Source organism: Megalobrama amblycephala, unplaced genomic scaffold (assembly GCF_018812025.1).
Source record: "Megalobrama amblycephala isolate DHTTF-2021 unplaced genomic scaffold, ASM1881202v1 scaffold519, whole genome shotgun sequence".
Classification (NCBI taxonomy): domain Eukaryota; kingdom Metazoa; phylum Chordata; class Actinopteri; order Cypriniformes; family Xenocyprididae; genus Megalobrama; species Megalobrama amblycephala.
The window spans coordinates 60,150-77,829 of record NW_025953433.1 but is presented as its reverse complement, the minus strand read 5'-3'; the positions used below and the strand labels follow the sequence as shown (position 1 = coordinate 77,829).

General features: G+C 35.4%; 2 protein-coding genes across 2 annotated transcripts; both read left to right on the top strand.

Moving 5' to 3' along the window:
• The first annotated feature begins 2,831 nt into the window (after positions 1-2,831).
• Positions 2,832-8,636, top strand: LOC125261883 (mannan-binding lectin serine protease 2-like). Its single transcript, XM_048180447.1, has 11 exons — positions 2,832-2,990; positions 3,257-3,455; positions 3,648-3,828; positions 3,946-4,068; positions 4,917-5,110; positions 5,209-5,356; positions 5,539-5,660; positions 5,919-5,994; positions 7,350-7,475; positions 7,566-7,649; positions 7,741-8,636. Exons 1-11 carry the CDS (start codon positions 2,932-2,934, stop codon positions 8,496-8,498), a joined length of 2,070 nt encoding a protein of 689 aa, XP_048036404.1. The 5' UTR covers positions 2,832-2,931; the 3' UTR covers positions 8,499-8,636.
• Positions 8,637-9,065: 429 nt separating this feature from the next.
• On the top strand, positions 9,066-15,233 carry LOC125261884 (complement C1s subcomponent-like). Its single transcript, XM_048180448.1, has 11 exons — positions 9,066-9,226; positions 9,428-9,629; positions 9,806-9,980; positions 12,470-12,604; positions 13,013-13,215; positions 13,296-13,440; positions 13,578-13,696; positions 13,827-13,905; positions 13,986-14,120; positions 14,220-14,294; positions 14,408-15,233. The coding sequence occupies exons 1-11, from the start codon at positions 9,201-9,203 to the stop codon at positions 15,166-15,168; spliced, it is 2,055 nt and encodes a 684-aa protein (XP_048036405.1). The 5' UTR covers positions 9,066-9,200; the 3' UTR covers positions 15,169-15,233.
• The last annotated feature ends 2,447 nt before the right edge of the window (positions 15,234-17,680 follow it).

The window sequence follows — 17,680 nt, the reverse complement described above, 5'->3', positions numbered from 1 at the left end:
TTCGGTCGTGCTGGCCCCTGCTATTGCGTCAGTTATCTTCTTCTATTTTCTCTTCTGTCTGTCTCTCACGCTTACTTACGCGGTCTTGTTGTGTGGTGTCTCCGTTCGTCGGCTGCAGGCAGGGGAATCATTTTTTTCTCTTTCCTTTGTGACTCTTTTTTTACGTCACCCTCTCTTAACCCCCTCTCTTACCCTTTTTCTGCCCAATGCACTGGAAAGCCCCACTACTTCTATCCACCCTCTGCACTTGTGCTTGCATTCTCTCGCCTTCCTTCCTGTTCACGCAGCATTAAACCAGACAGAACGTCAACACTACCACAAGACCTCAATTTATTGTGTGACTTAAATTTCTCCGAAATAGTATTGAGTACAGCAGTCAACATTATTGAGGATTTTCAAACTAAAACATCATGGTGCTTTAAATAATATTAGGCATGATTGAGCTGTCAAAAGTTTGAGATAAGTTTAAAGTTATTTTATATATTAATTTATATTAATAACATTTCAGACAACATTTCATTCTTTCTGAGTGAGGCAGGTATGTTTTAGCAAACATACCTGCCTATTTATATATATATATATATATATATATATATATATATATATATATATATATATGTATATGTGTGTGTGTGTGTGTGTGTGTGCATGTGTCTGCTAACTGCTCTGAACGAAATCACACATATGTGTGATCTAAATGTCAGAAGAACAAAAAAGAGGTCTGATTGAAAAACCCACAGATACTTTTGTGGAAGACACTATGTGTGTGTGTATGTGTGTGTGTTATCCTACTCTTTTCCTCATTTGGTCAGAACTGTTCACAGTGTAGTTTCATATCATTACTGTACTCTTTCATGTGAGTGCTATCATGCTGTTGCACAGAGGACCCTCTAAATACCAATATCTATTATTTTACTCTAGTAGTTAATGGAAAAAGGTCTTTCCTCACATGATATATATATATATATATATATATATATATATATATATATATATATATATATATATATAAAGATACACTTTATTTGAATGGTTATATGGTGTTATCTGAGGTATACTGCATACTGTAGATCATGGATTTTAAACTTTTTGATGCTGTGGACCCCAAAATATCCTTGTGAGGGACCCCTTCCTAAAACAATAGATTTTTATAGATATATGTTTTAATATACAAAGCCATTTCTGTGAAAAAAGATGAATGTGTAAAATAGCATACAGACAATTTTTACTTTCAAATATGTTAGTCACCATGAACAAAATAAACAATTCTTGTTTTTTAGTGGAATATTGGAGTATTTATTATAAATATATTTTTTATTGTTCAAGAAGCTGTTTCATTTAGATATACACCACAATAGGGAAGAAAAGACTATTGCAACATCCGTTTTATGCTGATTTTAACATTATAATTTTTTTACCCACGATTAGAGTACAATTATATGCAAAAACCAAACAATGAAATGAAAAAAATGAAAAACAAATAAACATAAAACTAATAGCTGTCAAAAGAAAAGATTTTTTTTTTTTTTTTAAATTGAGGATCTCTACAGCAACAACAACAACAACAACAGAAGTGGGATTCGAGGCTTGCACTAGAGACTTCTCTCTGTAGCAAACCATTTTACTTCCTTGTTTTTGTGTTTAATAAAGCTAGTAACTCTTTCTGTTTTACTTACTTTGATTGGTGTTTTATAAAGCTTGCTTAGCTCATTTGAAGGTATTATAATATGTGAGACTGAGTAATTGGTAATTTAGCATACCTTGTGGAGCATATTAGCATTAGTCATGTAATGTAGTTGTTAAATGTACTGTTATGGAAGAAAGGTCAAGTGTAACCCTTAAGCACATCTACACAATTTTAAAAACTGCACGTCGTAAAAACAAAAATAACTAATCAGCTCTAAACATCACTATTTAACATTTCACATAGTATAGTAGTACACTACACTCCTGTTAAAGGACATATCAGAATTCAATTAACATGTTTAATGACACCTTTTGACCTTTTTTGTGTGGGTGTTACTGTAAATGGTTGGTGGAAAACATACAAACAATACAGTGCAGATAACCTCTTCTTCCTCCGTGCCCCCATCTATCTCTTTCCCATCTATAACCGCCCTCCTCTCTCCCTCTCTCTCACTTTCCCATTTATCTGTTCTCTCTCTTCCCCTCACTTTCCTGTCTTTCTCATTTCTGACACCAGAGGGCATACTTACTCTCAGGTCAAAGTGCATGCACGGATTTTAGCATTGGACTGTAGCCCATTTCTTTCTGGCTGCGTGTCTCTGTTGTAAACTGCGCACAAGCACGAGTTCTAAGTTAACTGAAATATTGTTTATATTAGTAATGATGTTGACTTTTACATTGAGAATAATTTTGTGAACTCAAGTAACACTAAAATACACATTAGGAAAAATAAATGCATTTTTATAGAATATGAATGCATAAGGATTGGGTTAAAAAAAATCAATATTTTATTGCTTGACAGTATTCTTCAGTATATAAATGGTAGTGAAGATTAGCAAATAGCTCATCTTTCATGGCTGTGACATAAACTAAAGCCTGGTGTAGAGGCTATTTTTTTTAAGGGACAAGCCCTTCAGTTTGTTTACCTGGATTGATATATTTTTAAGTGTCCGTATACGTTTTTTGGGCCACTGTACATAATAATCTTAAATATTCGAATAACTGCATAAGTTTGAAACTTTAAATGAACTAAGAAATGTTCTTTTTTTAGTTGTGTAATGTTAATGAGGCTTGTATGTTCTTGTAGACAGTGTTCTGTCTGGCACAGCCACTACATCTCCGCTACAGTTCATGTCAGTCCAGGGTGAACGCCCACTGGCAGATGTTGAGAAACACTCATACACTCAAGTATGTTGACTGTTTTTAAGGGAAAAGGGGGCTGGGACATGATGATGCACATAGAACATGAAAGTGAAACGAGAGAGCGAGTTTTTTTTAACACTTCCCATCATGATTGTTTTCTGGTATGTATGTATTTCTCTACATGTAATCATTTTTCCACTATCTATCTATCTATCTATCTATCTATCTATCTATCTATCTATCTATCTATCTATCTATCTATCTATCTATCTATCTATCTATCTATCTATCTATCATCATTGCATTCTACCTCTGAATTTGTTCTTTATGTCTATCCTTGTCTTTTCTGCTTTATTCATTTCTACCCTACTATTTTCTCCCTCATTCTCCATTATGAATTTGTTTATTTCTGACTTTTCCTATCTAGTGTTATTGTCCTTCTTCTTCCCGTGTGTGGGTCAGTGCCGTTGACTGGATGGGTGCAGTCCCCTGGACATCCACGAGGGTATGACCCCAATTCCAGACTGACTTGGAAAGAGTGTGCTCCGACTGGACACAGAATCACACTCACTCTCATACATTTGGACCTGGAAGAAAGCCTTGATTGTGAGGATGATTCCCTTAAGGTGTGTGTGTTCGAAAGAGGTTTTTTTTTTTTTTTTTTTTTTTTTTTACAAAACACATGCTGTATCTGTGTGCACTTAGAAGTGCAGTTTTATGTTAAAGGGAGTGTTTGTGGGGGAAAATAAAATGTACTACAGTGTATATTTTGCATAAATTTATATTTTGTTTTGTAAGTGACAACAATTTTTGTCCAGATATTTGCTGATGAGGAGCTTCTTTTCAAACTGTGTGGACGGAAGTCCATGAAGGAACTGCAGGCGTCTATCAACCCTTTCCTCCACTCCTCCCGTGGTGGTTGTCTCTCTGTTTCATTTCTTGCAGACTACTCGAACCCTGAGAGACACACTGGATTTCGAGGCTTTTACGCCATTCAGGGTGAGTAACAGATGATGAGAAATACACTGCCTGCAGGGCAGAATGGATATGAGATGGTGGGTCATTGAGAATGTTATCTTAGCCATTGCTTTAACATCAAATCCCACTGACTTTTAGATGTTGATGAGTGTACGGACCCTGAAAATGAGTGCACCCAACTCTGCAATAACTACATTGGAGGTTATCGCTGTTTCTGCAGACCAGGTTACGTCCTTGACCCTGATGAGCACACCTGCCATGGTAATGAATGGATGTGGTCGATTGAGATTTTGAATTGAAGATTTTGAGGCAATTTTACTGGGGTTGTCAATTTAACAATTAATTATGAAAGGAATAATGTCAGTCAGCTAGTCATTATTGCAAAATAAATTATTATTTTTGTTATCCTGTAAATTACTTGGCTACTTAGCATAATTAAAAAATTATAATTTGTCTTCTACTACGTCTTCCATTAAGAAACTTCCATTAAGAAAAATACTGAAATATGTGCTAAACAATCAGCATAGCAACAAGAATAAAGGGCTGTTTACACCAAACACTATAACTATATAGTTTTAATAATCCTTGTAATTCTCTAATAGAATAGGGAAGTCCACACCCCACAATGACACAGAGGACTAATATCTTAGAGATCCCTTTCAGACAGTTTTTTTTTTCCAGCTGATGAATGATTAAAACATTGAAGGCCAAATAAAATTGTAGTACGTGAAGATGGTAAAGAGGTGTTTTCTCAAAATCCAATCAAAAACCAACAGATAAAACTAATCCCCTGCCCTATATTTCAACAAGCCAGTTCACTCGGATATGTGTCACAATACAGAAGGAATCTCTTAAGTATCATCTTGACTTTTAACTCTGAAAGACTAAAACTTTTGTAATGTCTATTAAACAATTTACTTGTCTATCATTATAGCCTAATGTGCTAAAATACAAATATTTATATATGTGATTAGTTGTGATTTATTTGTTTAATTAGTCAGCATATCATATATATAATTTGATTCATTTCTTATTCAGTTGACACCCCTACTTTAAACTTAATCCCTATAGCAGATAGTGACACGTTTTGTTTTCTTTCTGTCTGTTAGTTAGCTGCAGTGAAGATCGCAACGGCTCTCGAGAAGGTGTTCTGATGTCACCTGGCTGGCCCGAGCCGTACCCTGAAAACTCTGTGTGTTCTTACACTCTGGCTGTAGAAGAAGGTCTGCAGTTTGAGCTGACGTTCACAGGCTTGTTTGATGTGGAAATGAAAGAGAATGGACAGTGTACCGACTCGTTAACTGTATGCAACATGTTTTATACAAAATTTGAACATTGTCTCTTTCTCTTTGTATTTCTCCTCATTGACTACTTCTCTCTTTATATACTCTTTACTCTTAGATAAAACCTCTCTCTGGTGACGTTAGGACATTTTGCGGAAGGAAACCCCCTTCGTTCTTCGTCACAAGGTCTCAACATGTTGAGATTATCTTCAGGACAGACCACAAAGGTGCAAACCGAGGATTTAGCCTCAGTTACAGAGTGAGAGGTGTGTGCCCCCATCTTTAAAACTAATCAGGGATATGCTGCATATTTAGGATTGGTAGAACAAAATGTAACAATATGAGAATCTGCCTCTGAAAATGTGACGACTAATATATATTGTTGATTGAAAAGTGCTGTGAATTGTTTATTTACATGTTGCGTTGTTGTTTATTTACTTTCTCTCAGAGATGAATTGTGTTGGACCTGTGACGCCATCATCTAGTCTGATCTCACAGCATTCTTATTCTGAATATCCCACGGGCTACAAAGTTAAAGTGAAGTGTGACAAAGGACATGTATTAAAATCAGTAAGTCTGATTGGTTTTACCTGCCCAGACTGAAGGGCTGCAGATTAAAGTTAGATGAATTATATAATTAATAGAAATTTGTAAATAAATTATTTATTTAGAAAAATTATATATAATTGAATAATTAATAGATATAATTGAATTACTTTAAATTTGGATAATTTGCTTTTGCAGTTAGATAGCAGTTTGCATGCACTTTATAAAGTAGCTTATGAGTCAAACGTTTTTAATCATTGCAAGTCACTCTTTGTTTCACAGATTCAATCAGCTGAGGTTGAGTATGAATCCACATGCCAGAATAATGGAGAGTGGAGTCCTGTTATCGCCTGTGAACGTGAGAAAATGTCTTTTAATAGGCTACTGTCTTCTTTTCTTGATTTCTGAGTAAGTCGTGTTTTGAGATATACTTGGGAAAACATCATATATTTTTGCCTGATCTTTTTCCAACCCTCTCTCGGATCCTTAGTATTAAATGGGCTGTCTTCAACTACTGTTCTCGTAAATACAGTAAATTATGTGATGTGTTGTTACAAGCTCACAAAAAACAGCTGCTTTGAACAAATTTGCTAAGTAGTCATTTGAAACCGCATTCATGTAGTGGGCACACCAACAGTACAATGCCCAAAAAATGTTTGCCAGCTCTAGGCATGTGACGGTATCAAATTTACATGTCACGATAATTGCTTAAGATTTTATCACAGTATTTTATCGCAGGATTATCATGATATTGAAATAAGTTGCAAATAATGTGTTGTCATACTATATCTGTAACATGTATGTTCTGTTTCATTGTGTTTCCCTGTGAACTGGTTTCTAGTTAGTTCCTTTGATGGTTGTATTCAGTTAACCTGGCGTTCGTTAATTAACTCATTAGCTCCCTTTGTTTCCTCTGTCTACTTTAACCCTGAGTTATCTCCCATTCTCTGTCCGTCTTTGTCTATGTAAGCAATATGCAAGTAGTTATTTACTGAGTTTATGTTATGAGTTTGTTCCTTCAATTTATTCCTCGTCGTATGATTTTATATACAACCGTTACGTGACAATATCAGGTGTAATAACATTTCTTTCTTATAACAAAAAGAAATCTGAACATTTAAATACTATATAACAATACACAAAACAATACACAACAAATATTTCAAACAGATTAAAGTACAAAAGAATTAAACAATAGGTAACATTTTACAATAAGGTCTCATTAGTTAGCATTAGTTAATGCATTAACTAACATTAACAATGAGCTAATGTTAACAATATTATTCTTTTCGTTCATTTTCATTCAGCGCGTCTCCTTCACTCGTTCTGCCATGCTTCTTATCTGCATTGGTGTTGTTTATGTCAGAGTGTGTATGCCTCTTTTTGAAGCAGCACACATGCAGTGTTGTACTTTTTATTGTTGTTGCGGTTGATGGAAAACCATTCTTAAAATGCATTCTAAAAATCGGAATAATTTGTAATAAATAATAATTCACAGTGTTTTGAAGTGCCCGCAAAAAACATTATCATGTTCATTATTGTGATATATTGTATTACTGTATTACTGTATATCGGCACGTCTAGGCAGCTCATTATGTTTGGAGACACATCCAGAATGCTTTTTAGCATGAAGCTGAAAATTGTTAATGTGTCATTAACAAAACCCACCCACCCACCTAAAAAAAACCCTGTTGTTCTTGTTGTCCTCCTTAGCTGTGGATTGTGGCATTCCAGAGCTTCATGAATTAATGGAGCTATCAGATAAAGATCCTCCAACAACTTATAAGAAACAAATCAGTTTCAAGTGTAATTCTCAATATTATCAACTGGATAAAACTGGTGAGATGTTTGTTTTATGTAAACACCATTGTTGTAATTCTTGATAAAACAGTAGTTAGTTCCACATCCTTCTGTCTTCTCTTTCTTCAGGTCATTTTACCTGTAATGCTGAGGGTTATTGGGAGTCTGAGAGTGGTCAAAAATTAACAGAAGATTCACCCAAATGTGAACCAGGTATTGAATCATCCTGAATATGATTATAAACCCAAACATGCTTGGTTGGCTTTCATATTTCTTTAATATATTTAATATTTCTCTCCTTTAGTGTGTGGAATGAATACAGAGGTCTCTTCTGGTGGCAGAGTCTTTGGTGGGAAACAAGCCAGACTGGGGCAGATTCCCTGGCAGCTCTTACATAAGACACATACCAGAGGTGGTGCTTCTCTGATCAGTGATTACTGGGCTCTAACAGCTGCTCATGTAGTGGATGGATATGAACAATCCACCTTGAATTGGTTAGGGGGAATAATTGATGGTCTGGACAAAAACGCAGTCACTATGGAGACAGAGAAGATCATAATTCACCCAAATTATACTAGAGTTGGTAAAGGTAAAGAACAAAAAAACTTTGATAGTGACATTGCCCTGATCAAAATGTCTGCCAGGGTGCCACTTGGTCCAAACATCAGGCCAGTGTGTCTGCCAAAGAAAACACATGAACCTGTAATGGAGGGCACAGTATCGGGTTTTGGAGGGTTTGAGCGGGGTTCAAAAAGTAAAATTTTACGTTATGGGCATATTCAGGAATATCCTCTTGATGAGTGTGATCCAGTGAAACTGCCTGTCACTGATAACATGTTTTGTGCTGGAGATGATGTTAAAAGCATTGACAGTTGTAAAGGTGACAGTGGAGGTCCTTTGTTTTCCCCAGTTCTGGGTTCTGGGTCTCCAGACCAGCCTTATCGTCTTATAGGAATTGTATCATGGGGTCCTCCTGGATGTGGAAATGCAAGCTTTAAGGCCTACTATACTAAAGTCAAAAACTACTTGGATTGGATCAAAGAAACCATGGAAAAAAACTAACATCTGTGTACTAAAATGATATTCACCTACACCAGTTATTACAATGCACATCAGAGTGTCCGTCTACTATATCTGATCAGTTATTACCATAAATGATTGAAGTTTTATACTCCTAATAAAATCATTTTCACATGTAAAGGCATTCAGTTTCTTTTGTAAAATGTTCTTCTTTTTTCCTACAAGTAATCCAGCATGTTGAGTCTCTTTTTTATCTTTCATGGCTTTTCCATGCCTTGTACTTTTGCCTTTCTAGATTTGTCTTCCTCTTCAGCCAAATCAAATAAACCTGATTTTTATGGTGACTTTTAAACACATTGCCCACCTGCGATGCCTAAACAGCTAATATTTATGAATTATGATTTATTTCCTCAAAACTGCTTTATACACAAACACTTTCTTTGTAACTGACAAGGATGGAAAAATCTAATAATCTGTAAAGAAAAAGATGCATGAAAATGATCTCTGTAGACTTTAACCCTTAATGTTTGTGTAAACAGGTTGAAAACGCAGCAAGGTTTACGGGAAAAGTAGTTATCTCTCTTTTCTGCCATAGCCAAATCAAACAAGTTTACCTTTTTTTGATGACTTTTAGACTCTTGTTCTCTCATTTGTGATTGTTAACCACATACACTTTATCACAAGAAAACCTCATGACTGCATGAACAGTGTAGTGAAACAGTTATTGACATCTGCATATCTGTTATGGATGGAATACATCTAATAATTTGGTAAGCTGTTTTTAGATTTAATTCTTAACATTTGCATGTGTTACAATATAGAAATTCAACTGTGTGGTTTATTTAATAACAATCATTGGTGGATACTGCCATTCTTTAACCATCTCAGAATGGTTACTGTGTCTATTTACTGAATTCTTCCAGCATGACAATTATAATCTTTTTCTGTTTTTTACTCGAACACTGATTCAGCCTGCTGTGGGCATGTGTGAGTGTGTGTAAATGTGAGCTGGCCATGTTTGGAGAGGTGTCTTCTCCACAGTACCCTCAACCATATCCAGCGAATCTTCAGGAACAGTGGGACCTGGAGGTGCCTCAAGGCTACCAGATCCAGCTAACATTCAATCACTTGGACATTGAGCCCTCTCCAAACTGTTACTACGATTCTGTCTCGGTTAGTGATATTTCAACTTAGATGTTGCACAATCCATACCTTGTACTGTGTTGTATCTTGTGTTGTGGGGGAATGACCCCATAAAGTCATATGCACTAGATGTGAATTAGGTTTGGAAAATGTCAAGACATATTTAGTTTCTAATACCTTAGCACATGTGATTCTTTTATGTTCAGGTTGTGTCTGGTGAGAAGGTTCTGGGGAAGTTCTGTGGTCAGAATTCCACCGACAGGTTTCACCCAGGTGAAAAGCCCATCTTGGCTCCTGGTAACCGTATCCAGCTGGTTTTTCTAACAGACGACTCAAATCATGAGTCACACTTGGGATTCGCTGCATTCTACCAGGCTGTTGGTGAGTTTGGCTACATCTTCCAAGCATATCACAAAGAATTTAGTTGTGTACATATGTTTTTTACTAAACATGTTCTATTAGGACGTATAACATTCCACTTTTTTTTTTCAACAGTTCGGTCCTCAAATTTGATTGGCTTTTAACTATTTGTATCACTCCCCTTGTCTGTGTTTGTGCATTCAGTACAGACTGTCAGTTGGGTATTTTCCATTAACATTTGTGAATTTTGAGATATTGTGAAAAAAAAAAAAAAAAAAAAATGGAAACACTAAGATGTGCATAAAATCTTAAAATGCAATTAAAAAATGTGTTCGCTCAATTGCGGCAGATACATTATTTTTTTATCCAATAAGAAAATGTGTGCATAAACTATGATAGAAACACATTTAGGCCTACCAAAATTAATTGCATTCCCAAACATCAGGCATCTGAGGTGTAGGTAATTTATTATGATGGAAAAACCACAATGGCTTAACCAGTTGCAGCAACTTTCATTTTTATTATTGATACATTGCACCAGTTTCACAGGAAAATGTTGTTCTTTTAAACACATGGGAACAGTTTTATTCGCAAGTGTTTTATAAGTTAAATTCACTACTTAAAATGGTAATATTGCTACTGTCTGTGATTACATCGATACACCAGTAGGTACAGACAAATGACTGTCTTTATGAGCATCATAAAGTCATGGAATCATTCGCTCAACTGATTCATTCAAAAACACTCATTCAGTAACAAAACACTACTGTGGTGTGTTGCCCGGGGACTGTGGCTTCATTTAGAATTAAAGTGCCCTCCACAATTATTGGCACCCTTAGTAATTATGAGCAAAAGCAGCTGTGAAAATAAATCTGCATTGTTTATCCTTTTGATCTTTTATTCAAAAAATTCACAAAATTCTAACCTTTCATTTAAGGAAAATAATTGAAAGTGGGGGAAACTCACATTATGAAATAAATGTTTTTCTCCAATACACGTTGGCCACAATTATTGGCACCCTTTTATTCAAAACTTTTTGCAACCTCCTTTTGCCAAGATAACAGCTCTGAGTCTTCACCTATAATGCCTGATATATGTTTGGAGAACACCTGACGAGATCAGAGATCATTCCTTCATGCAGAATCTCTCCAGATCCTTCAGATTCCCAGCTCCATGTTGTTGCTTCTTCTCTTCAGTTCACTCCACTCATTTTCTTTAGGGTTCAGGTCAGGGAACTGGGACGACCATGGCAGAAGCTTCATTTTGTGCTCAGTGACCCATTTTTGTGTTGGATTTGATGTTTGTTTTGGATCATTGTCCTGATGGAAGATCCAACCATGGCCCATTATTGGATTTCTAGCAGAAGCGTTCAGGTTTTGATTTTTTATCTGTTGGTATTTGATAGAATCCATGATACCATGTATCTGAACAAGATGTCCAGGACCTCCAGCAGAAAAATAGGCCCACAACATTAAAGATCCAGCAGTATATTTAACCGTGGGCATGGGGTACTTTTTATCCATGTGTGCACCAAACCCATCTGGTGGGTTTGCTGCCAAAAAGCTCTTTTTTTAGTTTCATCTGACCATAGAAGCCGGTCCAGTTTGAAGTTCCAGTCGTGTCTGACAACTGAATATGCTGGAGATTGGTTCTGGATGAGAGCAGAGGATTTTTCTTGAAACCCTCCCGAACAACTTGTGGGGATGTAGGTGCTGTTTGATCATTTTTTTTAGGCTTTCTGAGATTCAAGACTCAACTAATCTCTGCAATTCTCCAGCTGTGATCCTAGGAGAGTCTTTGTCCACTCAAACTTTCCTCCTCAGTGTGTATTAAGACGATTTAGACACACGTCCTCTTCCAGGCAGATTTGTAACATCTTTAGTTGATTGGAACTTCTTAATTATTGCCCTGATAGTGGAAATGGGGATTTTCAATGCTTTAGGTATTTTCTTACAGCCACTTTCTATTTTGTGAAGCTGCACATCAGGACTATATTCTTTGGTTTCATTGTGATGAATGATTTGTCATGGCTGGACAATTTCATGTTCATGATCACCCTGGTGTGCTAAAAAATTTTAAATATGAATGGGAATATACTTCAGAGATATTTTACTCATAAGAATTTCTAGGGGTGCCAGTAATTGTGGCCAACGTGTATTGGAGAAAAACATTTATTTCATAATGTGAGTTTCCCCCCATTTTCAACTGTTTTCCTTCAATGAAAAGGTTAGAATTTTGTGAATTTTTTGAATGAAAGATCAAAAGGATAAACAATGCAGATTTATTTTCACAGCCGCCTTTGCTCATAATTACTAAGGGTGCCAATAATTGTGGAGGGCACTGTATAAATGCAACAAAAATAGACACAGTTACTGGCAATAATGCCTCTAAAAATTGTGTCACGTGATGTCATTTAATTAAATATGCTACAATTTCAGTGCTGTATTAACACCATAACATTTTGTGTACATCTTTTAATGCTTGATATCCTTATATACATGTTCCCTTAGACATAGATGAGTGTTCATCTTCCAGTGTGGTAAAAGGTCCACCATGTTCACAGATATGCCTCAACACTCTTGGCTCCTACCTCTGTGCATGTCACCATGGTTACACGCTAAGGTCTGACCATCGCACCTGCGCCTGTAAGTGTGTTCATTAATAACAGTCTAGGCGCCATGATTGTAAACAACATTTTCAGCATGCTGTATGTTGATTATGGAGGTTGGTAGTATATATACTACCATATATATATATATATATATATATATATATATATATATATATATATATATATATATATATATATATATTTAAAATTGATAAATAAAATTGACAAAAGCTCATAACAAAATTACTAAAAGTTAAAATGAAAATGAAAACTGAAAAATTAAAGCTAATAATAACGGTTAATAAAATTAATAAAAACAGTCATCGTATATAAATAATACCAAAATAACACTTATGTAAAGTCTAACTTTACAGCCATCTGAAAAACAAAAAACAAAAATCATAACCTATAGCAAGTGGTGTGTGTTTCATTCCTGTGCTAGTGGACTGTGGAGGTGGGGTGCACAGTGAACTAGAGGGGACCATCTCCAGTCCTGGTTACCCAGACATGTCCCCGCATGATCTGGACTGTGTCTACAGCATCTCTGTGGAGCCAGGCTTCATTATCACTCTCAACTTTAGCCAGACCTTCCACATAGAGCAGGTCTACAATCAAGGACCAGCCTGCCTCTTCCACTGGCTGCAAGTATGTTTTGCTATAAATGTCTGTTTATCTTCATATGAATACACATTTTTGATTTACTTTTGCTTCTCATTTTTTCTCAGGTGTCTGCCCTAGGAAAAACCAAGAAGTACTGCGGAGGAAACAGTCCTGGCGTCCTCAAAACGGGCACTCACTCCGTCCAGCTGGAGTATCACACCGACAGATACGGACAGAGCCAGGGGTGGAGCTTACATTACACCACACAGAGTGAGAGAGAGAAAAATATACTGCATCTTTGTTGACTGTTTTTCCTTGTGGATGTCAGAACACTGACGAATCACTATAAATCTTTAAATATCTATGCAAATATATATTAGACTGATATCCTCACATCTCTTTTAAAGGGGTGAAGTGTCCATATCCAGACAGTATCAGCAATGGAAAAGTCACACCAGATTTTGAAGAGTACTTGTACAGAGACTACATTTATGTGCGCTGTGACCCAGGATACAAGCTTATGATGGTGAGATTAAAAATCATGGTGATGGTCAAACCTGGAAATCTGGTGGTGATGGCCTAAGTATCATGTGACATGAATTTATTTATTTTTCCCTGGTAATATTGTGTTTTTCTTTTCCTTTGCCTTCTGTAAGGGAGAGAAAGAGATTGCAAGTTTTAAGACCGTTTGTCAGAGTAATGGACAATGGCATTTGACACTGCCAGAGTGCAAGAGTGAGTAAATACACATCACCTGATTTAGCATTTTGCTTTATTTCATCCATTCATCATTTTGTTCCTATGTATCATTGCAGTTATTGACTGTGGAGATCCAAAACCACTGCTAAATGGAGACATTCAGTTTATCAGTGGAGAAAACAACGAATATCTCTCTGTCATAGAGTATCACTGCAATGAGCCTTACTACAGATTTAAGGATACTCCTAAAGGTCAGATACTGTACAAAACCCTATTTTATTTTTGTGATTGATGAATCCTGACTTTTTAAGCTAACTTTCTTTCTTTCTTTCTTTCTTTCTCCTGTGTAGTAAGATACAGGTGTGCAGAAGACCGGAAATGGACAGAAGACAACAACAATGATGTTATTCCTCCTTGTTATCCTGGTAATAGACAGACAGATAAAAAGAGATTTTATATTATTTTGACTTGTGCATTTGCACTATTGTAATTTAACTTTACATTGTTTGTGTATTGTATGCTTGTATTTTTTTTTTAGTGTGTGGAATGAATACAGAGGTCTCTTTTAGTGGCAGAGTCTTTGGTGGAAAGCCAGCCAGACTGGGGCAGATTCCCTGGCAGCTCTTACATATACATCCCAGAGGTGGTGCGTCTCTGATCAGTGATTACTGGGCTCTAACAGCTGCTCATGTAGTGGATGGACTTGAAAACACCAACATGACTTGGCTTGGAGGAATAACTGAAGTGGACAAAACCCCAGTCACTATGGAGACAGAGAAGATCATAATTCACCCAAATTATCAGAGGGTTGGTCAGCATGGTTTTACATCTAACTTTGATAATGACATTGCTCTAATCAAAATGTCTGCCAGGGTGCCACTCGGTCCAAACATCAGGCCAGTGTGTCTGCCAAACAAAACACATGAACCTGTTATGGAGGGCACAATGGGTACAATATCAGGTTTTGGTGGGTTTAAGCAGGGCTTAAAAAGTACAATTTTACGTTATGGGGATGTTCAGGAATATACTCTTGACAAGTGTGAATCAGGGGATCTGCCTGTCACTGAAAACATGTTCTGTGCTGGAGATGATGTTAAAAGTGTTGACAGTTGTAAAGGTGACAGTGGAGGTCCTCTGTTCTTCCCCATGTTGGGCTATGGATCTAAAGAGCAGCCCTATGAGGTGAGGGGCATTGTGTCATGGGGTCCTGAAAGATGTGGCAATACAGGCTCTAAAGGTTTCTATACTAAAGTGCAGAACTACCTGCACTGGATCAAAGAAACAATGGCAAATAATTAAAAATCAATGAAAAAAATGTTTTTCTATTTTAGCAGGCAAAAAATAAATAAAATAATTAAATAAAATTGGACTCTGTTTTTGTCTTTTCCAATTTGTTGAAATTTTTAAAATAAATAAAACAGCAAAGAGAATTATCCCTCTCCTGGATAAAATATTGGCATTTGTTGTGAAGTCTAAACTGGTTATTCAGTCATCCTCAAAGAGGAGCTCAGATGTTCTTCATAGTTATATGTGATCATGGACAATGAAAGAAATGCAAGTGAATCTTATACAGTCGTGAAAAGAAAGTACACTATTTTGAATTCTATGGTTTTACGTATCAGGACATATATATATATATATATATATATATATATATATATATATATATATATATATATAAACATCTGGTCCTTGGCAGGTCTTTAAAGTAGGTAAACACAACCTCAGATGAACAACAACACCTGACATATTACACCATGACATTATTTGTTTAACAAAAACTAAAATGGAGAAGCCATGTGTAAAAAACTAAGGACACTCGCTTACATTTTTGTTAAATAAATAATGATACTGTGTAATGTGTTGTTGTATTTACCTAATATTATAGATAGGGATAGATCACCCAAAACTGAAAATTATCCCATTATTTACTCACCCTCAAGCCATCCTAGGTGTATATCTTCTTTCAGATGAACACAATCAGAGATATATTTAAAATATTCTGGCTCTACCAAGCTTTATAATGGTAGTGAACGTTGGGTCTGTTTTGAAGCACACAATATAATCATCCATCCATCATAAATATAATCCATATGGCTCGAGAGGGGGCCTTCTGAAGTGAAGCAATGTTTTTTGTAAGAAAAATATACATATTTAAAACTTAATAAACCAAAATAACTAGCTTCCGCCACACAACGTACGCATCTAGCGCAAATCGACTTGCGCCAAATGAGTAACACCTGAAGCAATGTATGACACAGGATGTAGGAGTATAAGCTTAGATGCCTTTCACGGTTTAAACAAATAGAGCTGTGCAACAAACTGAAGCTCCTCTTCTCTTTTATCAAAATACTCTGACATTTCTATTTAAATTTTCTCGTTTTAGACGTCTAAATTTTTTACCGTATACAGTACAGTCCAAAAGTTTGGAACCACTAAGATTTTTAATGTTTTTAAAAGAAGTTTTGTCTGCTCACCAAGGCTACATTTATTTAATTAAAAATACAGTAAAAAACAGTAATATTGTGAAATATTATTACAATTTAAAATAACTGTGTACTATTTAAATATATTTGACAAAGTAATTTATTCCTGTGATGCAAAGCTGAATTTTCAGCATCGTTACTCCAGTCTTCAGTGTCACATGATCCTTCAGAAATCATTCTAATATGCTGATTTGCTGCTCAAGAAACATTTATGATTATTTTCAATGTTGAAAACAGTTGTGTACTTTTTTTTTCAGGATTCCTTGATGAATAGAAAGTTCAAAAGAACAGCATTTATCTGAAATACAAAGCTTCTGTAGCATTATACACTACCGTTCAAAAGTTTGGGGTCAGTAAGAATTTTTATTTTTATTTTTTTGAAAAGAAATTAAAGAAATGAATACTTTTATTCAGCAAGGATGCATTAAATCAATCAAAAGTGGCAGTAAAGACATTTATAATGTTACAAAAGATTAGATTTCAGATAAACACTGTTCTTTTGAACTTTCTATTCATCAAATAATCCTGAAAAAAAATATTGTACACAAATATTTTGTACAATTGTACACATTAAATGTTTCTTGAGCAGCAGATCAGCATATTAGAATGATTTCTGAAGGATCATGTGACACTGAAGACTGGAGTAATGATGCTGAAAATTCAGCTTTGCCATCACAGGAATAAATTACTTTGTGAAATATATTCAAATAGAAAACAGTTATTTTAAATTGTAGTAATATTTCACAATATTACTGTTTTTTACTGTATTTTTAATTAAATAAATGTAGCCTTGGTGAGCAGATGAAACTTCTTTTAAAAACATTAAAAATCTTAGTGGTTCCAAACTTTTGGACTGTACTGTACATGACTGTATACATGTCTGATAAATTCTTTCTTAATTATATGCAGTTATACCTACTGAAAAAACTTGGACTTCATAGCCACCACATTAAAATAGACAATATGCAGACATTGTAGGAACTGTCCCCTGTCATTTTTGAAAAATGAACCTCATCTTAACCCTAAAACAGGCAAGAGGGGAAAATGATCACTAAAAAATCATTTCATGTCACTTTTTATATTATTTGGATTTCAGTAAAACATAGAAACAAAGGAATTTTTTTAATATTTGATACGTTTTTATGAGTTGTATCTCCCAGGATACGTTGCCCTATTTAGGTATAAAAAATGTGGCATCAATGTTTCTGTGATTTATGTGATGCAAAAATATGTAATATGCAAAATATGCAGCATGTATGACATGTCTAAGTGTAATAAAATTGAGGCATATACATTTCTTATATTTTTCCACTGCTGAACTGTTT

Excerpts from the sequence above, each read along its gene's own strand:
- LOC125261883 (XM_048180447.1), top strand. The coding sequence starts at position 2,932 with ATGAAAGTGAAACGAGAGAGCGAGTTTTTTTTAACACTTCCCATCATG. Across the intron at positions 3,456-3,647 it reads GTGAGGATGATTCCCTTAAG|ATATTTGCTGATGAGGAGCT; the intron begins GTGTGTGTGTTC and ends ATTTTTGTCCAG. Across the intron at positions 5,111-5,208 it reads AGTGTACCGACTCGTTAACT|ATAAAACCTCTCTCTGGTGA; the intron begins GTATGCAACATG and ends CTTTACTCTTAG.
- LOC125261884 (XM_048180448.1), top strand. The coding sequence starts at position 9,201 with ATGGATGGAATACATCTAATAATTTG. Across the intron at positions 9,981-12,469 it reads TGCATTCTACCAGGCTGTTG|ACATAGATGAGTGTTCATCT; the intron begins GTGAGTTTGGCT and ends ATGTTCCCTTAG. Across the intron at positions 14,121-14,219 it reads ATTTAAGGATACTCCTAAAG|TAAGATACAGGTGTGCAGAA; the intron begins GTCAGATACTGT and ends TCTCCTGTGTAG.